Source organism: Lepus europaeus, chromosome X (genome assembly GCF_033115175.1).
Source record: "Lepus europaeus isolate LE1 chromosome X, mLepTim1.pri, whole genome shotgun sequence".
NCBI classification, from domain to species: Eukaryota; Metazoa; Chordata; class Mammalia; order Lagomorpha; family Leporidae; genus Lepus; species Lepus europaeus.
Window position 1 is genome coordinate 116,055,623 of NC_084850.1, and position 11,965 is coordinate 116,067,587.

General features: G+C 35.1%; 1 protein-coding gene across 9 annotated transcripts in view; it reads left to right on the plus strand.

The window, feature by feature from the left end:
* DMD (dystrophin) overlaps window positions 1–11,965 on the plus strand; it is a 2,142,101-nt gene that overhangs the window by 822,132 nt on the left and 1,308,004 nt on the right. For all 9 annotated transcript variants that reach the window (XM_062183372.1, XM_062183374.1, XM_062183379.1 and 6 more), the window contains 3 exons: window positions 6,345–6,455; window positions 6,853–7,026; window positions 11,248–11,403. In XM_062183372.1, coding sequence (XP_062039356.1) covers window positions 6,345–6,455; window positions 6,853–7,026; window positions 11,248–11,403 — 441 coding nt within the window. The remainder of the gene's footprint in view (window positions 1–6,344; window positions 6,456–6,852; window positions 7,027–11,247; window positions 11,404–11,965) is intronic.

An 11,965-nucleotide genomic window follows, 5' to 3' on the forward strand; every position in this document is an offset into this window, starting at 1 on the left:
GGTTCTAGCCAGCTAAAGAAGAGGCCCACATTGAGTTCTGCACTCCCGGCTCCTGCTTGGCCCATTGTGGCTTTGTAGCCATTGGAGAGTAAACCAGCAAATCTGTCCATCCCTCACTCTCTCTGCCTCTGATAAAACTTGAACAAATTTTTCTAATTTAAAAAGGTTATATTTTTCCCTTTATGATCACTAGTCTCAACGTAATGTCTTTTAATATTTTCAGTGGTTTTCTCAAGAAGTATTTTCTTTCTTTGGTATTGCAAAAGCTCTAATAACTATTTGATATAGTTTTCTTTATTCCATTAAATACTTCAGATGGCTACAGCTAAATTTTGCTTGCCGTTTTCTGTCAGTATTTGATACATGAGTTTGGTCTGAAAGGTAAAGCATGATAAAAAGCCCCATTATCTGCTAAGTTAATTGTGAAGTGCTGTATTGGAAATGTCATTAATGCTTGATTGATTTTTTTCTGATTTTTGCCCTTTATCTCCTCTAATGGGAATATAGTTATTTCCATTTCAGTTGTTGTACCTTCCTATTTTAAATATATAGTGTTAGTTATAAGCATAATGACTGTGTTTTCAAATGTCTTATTTTTCTGTAATTTCATAACATAATTTGCTTTGTATGGCTTCACCGTCATGTTAAAACAAAACAACAACAACAACAACAACAACAACAACAAAAAACACCTCAGTTCTCCAAAGTATTGGCTACAGAGCCCTAAGAAAGGATACATGGGTGTTCCAGATCATTTGCCCTGATTTGCTACTTGCTTTCACTTTATGTTGGAATTTATTGAGTTTTATATGAAGTCATACTGATAATTTCACAAGATCAGTTATTTTTCTTTGAATTATATATTTCCTCCCAAATGCTTTGCTTTACAATATTGTATTCTTTCATTGTCTGAATGTAATATCAAAAAGATCACAGTGTTAGTCCTTTTTTATTAGAGAGATTTTTACTTAAAGGATTATCCATTCTGCCTGGAAATTTGCATGATATTCTGTCCTTTAAACAAATCACTTATCTGTTTCACAGTAAGCCTGCTCTAAAGTGATAAGAGCCTTTAATTATGTGCTTCTGGAATAATACTCTGATAATGTTAGGTAAAATAGGAAGTAAATGATATCCCAAGTATGAACTAAAATTGTCATCTGATTATAAACATTATAGAATTAATTGATAAAGATGCTTGATAAAGGTAAGTGTAATGTATGTTATACAACTTTCCCAATATAGAATCAATTAGAATATATATATTTATATATGTAAATGAATTAAGTTATTGTTAATATATTAATGAAATATATTGCATAGCTTTTTCCAAATCTACTTGCCAGATATTCTACCAAAGAGAGCAAAAAGATAATTTAAGTAAAAGACTGCATCTCTCTTTGATAGACACAATGCAGATTAATACATAAAATATTTGAGTTCAGTAATATACACAGCCACTCAATATTTTATGTATAATCTACTTAATTCATAAAGAATTTGGTCTCCAGATTGGAACAGAACTAAAGACATATGAATTTTTCTAGAAATGTCTGTAAGTTATGATGAATTCTCACTTTTATATAATGTTCAACCATCATTTCTTCAATTTTAATGATTTCAGTGATGGTGACCTAAGAACACAGAAACTCATCCTCTCAACAGTCTGAATACTTGATATAAACATGAATATTTCAAATTCCACGGGATGCTTTGACTGAATTTCTAATTACCTTACCTTCTTTTCACACATTACTTGGTCTTTTGTGTCCCCTGGAGCAGATTAAAGTTCAGTTTGTGGTTGTGTATTTTTAAGATATTGCTGTTCCTGTTGTTGATGAATTGTGATAGCAGTATGCCTCATTGAAAAACTGAGGAATTTATCATCAGAAGAACTGCATTTTAATTATCACTTTAATTATCTTTATTTTGTAACACCAAACATCTAGAATTTTGAGGGGCAGTATTTAGGAGAAAACAATTCAAATCACAAATAAGAAATCAAATGCTAGAGTATGAAACTCAGATTTCAGTGTTTTTATATTAGTGTCTGCTCTATATAATATCCTTTCTCCACCTGTGTTGATTGTCTTTCCTTCTATAAAACTAAGTGTGTACTGCACACCTCAAACATGATCATTGCTAGTGAGATTCCCATTGCCTGCAATGAGATATCATTTTCATATGTTCGACACTTCCGAAACCCCTTGTCAGCCATGTCTAATATAAGGCATGCCAATTTGTTAAAATATCACAGGATTTTATAGTGTACACTAATATTCCCCTTCCCTTTGATCATAAGGCATCATGAGGTTTTGTATCATATTTCATACATTTTCATTTTATAGTTTGCCTATATCACTGTAAAATGACAGCCCATTAAGTACAGAGACAGTGGTTTTGTTCTATGTAAAATTGAGTAGGTAGATGATGAACAAATGTCTTTATTGAATTGAATTGATTAAGTGATATCATTATACAAAAAATTAACTTTGTTTTCTCTGAAAATTGTCCAAATTTTAAAGATTTACTAATTTGAAGAACAAGGAAAGATAGGGAGATATGTATATACACACATACACGCACACGCGCACACACACACACACAAAGAGAGAGAGAAAGTCAGGTGAAAGCCAGGATCCAGGAACAACTTCTGGGTCTCCCACGTGGGTGCAGGTACCTAAGCACTTAGGGCATCCTCTGCTGCTTTCCTAGGCACGTTAGCAGGGAGCTGGATTTGAAGTGGAGCAGCCAGGTCCTGAACAGTCACCTATATTGGATGCCAGCATCACAAATGGCTTTACCCACTGTGCCACAATGCCGGCCCTGACAAATGTCCATATGGTGGATATTCACATTTTTAGATTATAATTTAAGAGATAGTATAATTGTTTAAAGGGCACCGAGTTTGCTATTTCTAAGTTATGTTACCTTAGATATAGTACTATTTCTATCCTCATCTTTATATGAAGATGATAAATACATGTGCTCATTTGATTAAGAAATGGAGTGAATTACTTTATTATTAGGAAATGGAGTGAAGAGAATGATAATTTCTTTCTATGTTCTTCTTTTGTTTCACTGGTATAAAAGGCTAAAGCACTATGTATCAATTTCATTTTCTCCTCTACTATGCCTTGGTCACTGAAGTTACGTAGAAGGTAATGAAAGCTTGCAAACAAATAATGTTACAGATGTAAAATCTGGGTACTTTACTCTCTCAATATCTTTTTTTTAACTTTTCTCTCATCAGCTTTTTTTTTTACCAATTACCACAGTAACTATTCACATTTCACCACTTTCCTTTAAACCTTGACCTTCTCTTCTTTCATGCTAAGCAAATACCAGGAGTCTTGTCCTTATAAGAAATTATACGTGGGGTCGGTGCCCTGCACAGTAGGTTAATCCTCCACGTGAGGTGCCAGCATTCCATAAGTGTGTCAGTTCTAGTCCCAGCTGCTCCTCTTTCAATCCAGCTCTTTGCTATGGCCTGGGAAAGCAGTAGAAGATGGCCCAAGTCCGTGGGCCCCTGCACACTCATGGAAGACCGGGAAGAAGCACCTAGCTCCTGGCTTTGGATCAGTGCAGCTCCAGCTGTTGTGGCCATTTGGGGAGTGAACCAGCAGAAGAAAGAACTCTCTCTCTCTCTCCCTCTGACTATCTGTAAATCTACCTCTCAAATAAATACATAAAATCTTAAAAAAAGAAAATTATACATCACTAAAAATTATGAATAAACCTTCGTACAGTATGTTCAGCAGGTGTTTCAGCATATACTATCACACTCATTCTTTTTGACCAAAATCAATCTAGTTGTCAGCTGAAGTTATGAGAATTTCCCAGATATAGTATCGACAAATTATGATAAAACTTCATTGTTGCTTGTCATTATCTTTCCCAGTTTAGAGATGATGAAATTGAGGCTCAGAATCATTAGCTGATTTGCCCAAGGTAGAAGTCTGAGATTTAACTCCTGGTTTCTCATACCATTATCCCATCGTTATTCCCTGAGAGCTTAAAGTATGAAGCATTCAACTTAGTGCCTCTCCATGCCCAAAGTTGTCTTTATGTTTCTTAACTTTGGTATGTGAAAAAGAACTCCTGTGGGTATTTTCCATTGGCCGTGAGTTTTATTCTTCATTCCCTTTCCCTTATGTTTTCACTCTATTTTTTTAATCAATTTTCTTCTTAAATTAAAACAAAAAATTAGTCGTTGGCTCTTTTCCCATAGCCTTAAATCACGTTCAAATCTGATTGACCTGAATTTGCTTGTGTATAAAGACAAGTTTCTTCAAAAATAATTTTGACTATTTTTATAAGAACATTTCTTGACCTTTAATCAGGCATCAGTCCTTGAAAGTAAGATTTCTGCTCTCATCATCCACTGACTATTCCAGCTACAGTGCACATTTACCACTAATGTATCCTTGTTACTACTTATCTTATTTGATCTATCTTAGAAATAATATTGTTGACTTCTCTCTCGTTCTGAAAATTCTCACAGCATTTGATTTATGTGGCATTCTCTCTTTCCTGGTCCTTTTCCTCCTCCTTCCCTTAGACTCCTCATTTTCTTCCTTTGGTGCTTTCTTCTCCACATCCCTTAAATACCTGTATTCTTCATGCTTTTCTCTTTGTCCTCCATTTCTACTTCCCTCACGTTTGAAAGCCCTTAAATAAATGCATGCTGCACAGTCGTATATTGCCTTTAACTTTCTGTGTCTCTCCCCCAACTCCCCACACAAATATACCTATAATGAATATTAAAATTCAAACTGTCCAAAGCGTTATTAGTAGTAACATTTTCTCACTATGAATTTCCTTAGTTATTAAATACTGTCAGTATAAGTATTATCTATGATCTTGATCAACTTTTTAAAATTGATAGTCACTTTTTTAAAAAGCATTCGTTTAAGACATGAAGTTATTTAGTATCATGTTAGTACCTGTGTTTCCACTTATATTTCTGCCATTCTCTTTGTACTGTTCAGTGTTCTGTCTTCACACCTCATTTTCCCTCAACAAGAAATGCTTTGGTTTTAATAAATCCTGCCACTTTGTATATCCAGTATATTAGCTGGAACTATTGTTTATGTGTAAAAAATTACCTAAAGCAAAACCAGAAATGAGACATGGAGATTTGTCACAAGGATGTAGAAAACTCTCATGGAAACAAGGGTCCCATTAAATTTCTGACTCAGAAAGGTACCCAAGCCTATATTTTATTTATTTGTAACATCAAATTATTGTTATTTCTGATAGTTTTATGAATTGATAAAGCCAAGCTTGATGGTTCTATCATGTGATTTCAGTGATTACAGTTGCTCATTGATTGTCACTTGAGCCATTATCTCCTCCCTCCCAGGGTGTGTATTACCAGGGTGCAGGGTTGAAAGCAGAACTAGGACTCTAACCCAAGGACTCTAAAATGGGTTGTTGGTGAACTAAGCACCTTAACTGTCATGCCAGTTCCTGCCCCATATTTTCTAGTAATATGTGCCTGAATTGACTCTATTTGGTTAAATTAGTTTACACTAATATGTGTTATGCAAACTATTTTGTATGATAATGTTTATGAGCACTGATAGTAAGTTCACATTTTCATCTTTTACTTATTTATAATTAAAGTAATTTGACCGCTGGCTGATTTCGAGGAGTCTTACAAAAAAAGATAATTTTTTGTTTTCTCATCACAGTGTAATATTTGACCCATAACTATAATTAGCTCAGAATCCCAAAAGTAAAATACAGACGTACTTTTGAACAGAATTTGATAAAACTATTGTGTATTGACTATGTAGATACTATTTATTGCTATCTAAACTTCAAGTTACTTACTTGAAGAAGCCATTAACTATCTTTCAAACAAAAAACAATGCTATTTAATTTCCCTCTCCTAGAACTATATTTTTCTGAAAGTTAACTGAAACATTGCACAGAATGAACAAAGATTAAAACTAATGAACATTTTCCACTTCTAGCTTTTGCATTACATTTTACTTCTGTCACTTTAGCTTGATCTTATACTTGGTCGGATTTGATTGTGACATCAAAGGTAAAATGGTATCAGTTGACTATATTAGATACAAATAGATATTCCCTATTGAAAACATCTCAAGTATCTTCATTAACATCGAATCAAAAGGATAATCTTTCTGATAAAAGTCACAATAGGAGATAACTAAGTCATTTAATTCTCATAATTTATGATCCATAAAATATTTTTGTAATGCTGAAGCACAGGATACCTCGTAATAGTGGTTCTGAATTCCATGTTCTCGGGAGAGTGAATTGTTAGTTGTAATAATTTTCAGTATGTGCTAACAGTGCTATTCTTTCAACAGAAAATCCAGTCAGATTTGACCAGTCATGAGATTAGTTTAGAAGAAATGAAGAAACATAACCAAGGGAAGGAGGCTGCCCAAAGAGTCTTGTCCCAAATTGATGTTGCACAGGTATATTTCATTGTATAAACTAAGGAACCTGCTTTGGCTGGGCATTCAAATATATTGTAACCTTTTTTTGACAATTTGATTATCTAAACTGGAATTGAAAACTTTATTAAAAACTACAATGTGATGTCTAAACATTATGGGCTTTTTTTGCTTTGTAATTTTAAACATAGAATAGGTTAATAAATTACCTTTTATTTAGTATCACATTAAGAACAAATACTGTATTCTATCAAATATGTCTTTCTCATGTTAGTCAAATGGAGAATGAATGATTGACTGTGTTTTTATTTTATTTATATATGTCTTCAGAAATAAAGAAAAAATGTTAACAAAAGTACGAGTTGTTATTGTTTGAAAGACAAAATTAAACCGGGGACTCCTTCTATTGTCCTTACAGAAAAAATTGCAAGATGTTTCCATGAAGTTTCGATTATTCCAGAAACCAGCCAATTTTGAGCAGCGTCTAGAGGAAAGTAAGATGATTTTGGATGAAGTGAAGATGCACTTGCCTGCATTGGAAACAAAGAGTGTTGAACAGGAAGTAGTTCAGTCACAGTTAAATCACTGTGTGGTATGTATTTCTGGTGGCAAATACATAACTGCACCTTGCTTTTTCCTTATTAAGTGTTTGATAATTCTCTTTTGTAATAGAAATTGTTTTCAGGTAACTTTAATAATTATAGTATGTCATTTTAAGCTTAAGAAAAATGGAACAACTGTATTGAAATTGTAGTCATTTTTTGCCTATTCTTTATCATTCTTAATAATTCTGATAAGGACTGTGCAGAAATCAAAGGATTCTCATGGAAATGAATATATATTTAAATTGAAATGCAGAAGAGAAATACATGAATCTGGAAACTTTAATAATAGTGATAACTGCAATAATATTAAGCATTCCAGAAATAATGAGCACCATGTAAGATACATGATCGACTGACATTTCTGTTTCTCAAGACTGCAGATTTTCTGCAAGACAAACAGTAGATGGAGGGCAAAGCGAGTTTTCAATATAGGTGCGCTTACTCCAGTTTCTAGTATCTTTCCATTAAACATCAGTGCTTGATAACATGGAAATAACAATACAGCACATAGACAAAATAAAAAGGCATGAAAACATACAAGTTGTTGGTACCATAACTCTTCATTAGACTTTGGAATATCAAGTAGTATCCCACATTGCTGCTGTTAGAAATGTACCATGTACGATAACATAGAGCTAAGAAATTTGAGTGTCTACCAGAGTAATATAAGTATTATTATGTCTAATGACCATCAGAGTAAAAATTCACTTACAATGAAAGCACTTAATGGTATGAAGTAAAGGGAAAGATTAGTGCTTGGTGTTTTAAGTGTTATTTCTACATTTTTCCAAAATATAAATGAAAAACTGACCCATTTTTAATATAAATCTGTCATATCATTGTGAATGTGAAAAAGCTTTGTTTATAACACATATTTTGAAAGAAATGTGTGTATTTGTTTGCAAGAAACTATGAAATATTTAATAAAATGTCTTTATAATTCAGGCTATACTTTGTGGCACCCTTACTTTAAATATTCCTATTCCAAAAAAAAGGAATTTTGACTATAATGATAAACTGAAATTAGCTGATATTAGATGAGTAAAGGTAGGAATACAGGGGGAACATATCTGAAATTGTGCAGTAGGAATTGAAAGCAGAAGTGATCCAAGTACACTGTCATTATGACCAGCATTTGAAATGAGAGAGCTGTATATTCTCTTCTAAGGCCAAGTCTCTAATTTTCCCTCATAAAACTTATCTACTAGCAAAATGAGCCAGAAATGATACCACCTGCTCCCTGCTCTACCTTTGTCCTGCACCACTTTGGGTTGGGTTCTAGTTTGGCTGTCAGGACCAATTCAAATAGTCCTTCTCTGTGGATATGATTTCATTAGAACTTTTATATGTTTCATTACTTAAGATCAATATATTTACATACACATATCTTTTATAATCATGGCTTTCACGAATGAGTTTTGCCTATTAAAGTGTCTTATTAACATTAGCATAAAGAATATTTACTCTTCTTGGTTACGTATATTTTCTTTTCCTGTTGAATGAAGTGATGTTAATTGCTTATAGTACCTTGTATGAGCTTTTTTTTTAGGATTTATTTATTTACTTGAAAGGCAGAGTTACACAGAGAGGGAAGGAGAGGCAGAAAGAGATGTCTTCCATCCTCTGGTTCACTCCCCAGATGACCGCAACAGCCAGAGCTCCACTGATGCGAAGCCAGGAGCTTCCTCTGGGTCTCCCACATGGATGCAGGGGCCCAAGGACTTGAGTCATCTTCTACTGCTTTCCCAGGCCATAGCAGAGAGCTGGATTGGAAGTGGAGCAGCTGGGATGTGAACCGGTGCCCATATGGGATGCTGGCATGCAGGCATTGGCTTTACCTGACCCCTGTATGAGCTTTTATCATAAAGTAAATCACTGGGATTTTCATAAAGTTTAAGCAGTAAATCATTTTTCAGTATCTCTGATTCCAAAATTCATAGTTAGTTCCCAATATAACAATTAATGAATTCAGTGTTTTGAAATACTCAAATATTTTTAATGTTCTAAGAACAAAATAAGGGGCTGGCACTGTGGCTTAGCAGGTAAAGCCACCACCTGCATTGCCAGCATCCAATATGGGCGCCAGTCTGAGTCCCAGTTGCTCCACTTCCAGTCCAGCTCTCTGCTGTGGCTTGGGAAAGCAGTAAAGGATGGCCCAAGTCCTTGGGCCCCTGTACCCACGTGGGAGACTTGGAAGAGGCTCCTGGCTTCAGATGTGCACAGCTCCGGCTGTTGTTGCTATAGGGGGGTGAACCAGTGGATGGAAGACCTCTCTCTCTTTGTCTCTGCCTCTCTGTAACTTGGCCTTTCAAATAAATAAATAAATCTTTGGAAAAAAAAGAACAAAGTAAAATGCAGTTAGAAAAAAATAAGCTGGAGGGGCTGGCACCATGGCTCACTAGGTTAATCCTCCGCTTGCAGTGCTGACATCCCATATGGGCGCCAGTTCTAGTCCCAGTTGCTCCTCTTCCAGTCCAGCTCTCTGCTGTGGCCCAGGAGTGCAGTGGAGGATGGCTCAGGTGCTCAGGCCCCTGCACCTACACGGGAGACCAGGAAGAAGCACCTGGCTCCTGGCTTCGGATCGGCACAGCACCGTCCATAGCAGCCATTTGGGGAGTGAACCAACGGAAGGAAGACCTTTCTCTCTCTCTCTCTCTCTCTCTCTCTCTCTCACTCTCTCACTCTCTCACTCTCTCACTCTCTCACTCTCACTGTCTATAACTCTACCTGTCAAACAAACAAACAGAAAACTGGAAAGCTCAGAACACACAATTAAATGAATATAAACATCAGTCATCAAAGAGGGGATTAAGATGGCAATAGATTATGCATGTAGCATTGATTAATCGTTCAGTCTTTTACAAAATATTTTGTATTAGAGACTGATGTTTGATTAGAGACTGAAAAGAGAAACCCAATTTTACTTCAAATTGCAAGAAGTATTTACCAACTAGCAACTTTATTTGAGTGATATTAAATAGCAGTTATTCAGATTTGCCACTGAACAAATGAAAGCAACAATAATCCAAACTATTATTCATACATGTATACATATGCAAGTACTTACATACATATATGCAGATGTACATAGTACCATGCCATCCCAGGAAAATAACCGTAAAGTTTAGTCATGACACCAAGAGGCAGTGGCATAGTGGTGAACATAGCTCCCTCCCAAAGTTATAATGTTGTCTCATGCTACTTATTTATTGCAACCTACCTTTTTATTTATTTGAAAGGTAGAATTATGGCATGGGGAGGAGGGGTACAAAGACAGAGTATTTCCATCCGCTGGTTCACTCTTCAAGTGGCCACAATGGTCAGGGCTGGAGCAGACTAGAACTGGGAGCCAGGAGCTTCTTCTGGAACTCCCATGAGGATGCAGGGGCCTAAGCACTTGGTCCATCTTCCAGTGCTTTTCCAGGCACATTAACAAGGAGCTGAAACTCAAATGGAGCAGCCAGGACTTGAACTGGTGCCCATATGGGATGCCAGCACTTCATGTCGTGGCTTAACCTGGTACACCACAATGCTGGTTCCAGTAACCTACTTTTGTAAATCATGATACTTGTTGTTTTTAGTTGTTATATACATGTAAGTTTACATCATACTTTATATATCTTTATATTTTTTGATCAACACAATTAAGAAAATATACTTCTATAGTTAAAATATTTGAATTATCTTCCTTTTGGTGTATGAAATAATGTACATTGTAATTATGACCTGAAAATTTACATGTGTTACCCTAATAAAATCTAAGCTCCATGAGAACAACATTGTTCATGTCTATCTTGGCCACCACTAGTTACTCATTAACTTAGGTACTCTCTGGTATATGATAGGCACTCAATAAATATCTGGTGAATGACAGAGTTAATTGGTCAAAAATCATAGCTAGACATTTAAACATTTAAAATGGAAACCATGTAATTTTAGATGATTTTATGATTTTGGAGAGAAGAATTTAATACATACATGATGCCCTCTATTAAGAATAACAGCAAATTATGCACATCTATATTTTGTACATAATTAGAAATAGAAACCTTAAGAGAAAATGTACAAGCTAGATATTGGCCACAGCTGCAAAATACTACTCCATTAAGACTGTAAATATATAGCAATTGAGCTGATACATATTCTTTTAGTAATACTGTGAGCTAATTTAACACTTGCTAATTTTCATGCTTTGTTTTGTATTTTAGAACTTGTACAAAAGTCTGAGTGAAGTGAAGTCTGAAGTGGAAATGGTGATAAAAACTGGGCGTCAGATTGTACAGAAAAAACAGACTGAAAACCCCAAAGAGCTGGATGAAAGAGTAACGGCTTTGAAATTGCATTACAATGAGCTGGGAGCAAAGGTATGTGCTTAATGAGATCATAAACACTACTTTCTACTTCCCTTAAAAATTGTGAAGCCAGAGACAGTAAATAACTAGAATTGGAGTCTCAGAAATCTTATTCTTGAAGATAGATAGATATCAATATCGTAAGCACTAAACAGTCAATGAGGCTCTGCTTTTCAGTATAGAATGTAAAATATTTAAAGCTCAGGGAAGTTTTTGTTGGTCTACTTGATAGTTTAAAAGGATTTCTTTGCTTTAAACTAGACATCTTTTCATTATATAAATATACTTGTGATGATTTGAAGACTGGGAAATATTAAAAATTACTATACCTATTTCTGTGTAGGTCTACTGGAGCTGATATAGCCTACATAGACCACATTAGGTCTGATGGAGTTGGCACATCCATAGATAATCTTGCCTGGTTTAGCAAGCCTTGTATCATGTGCCACACTTGGCTAATAACAGCATGGGTGGCCAATTGAGTCCTGTGGCTCTGTGATTTTTGTGTTGTTGCTCTAATTGGAGTCCCATGAAATAATTCCAACTTACTGGTTACAGAGTCTTACATCTCTCC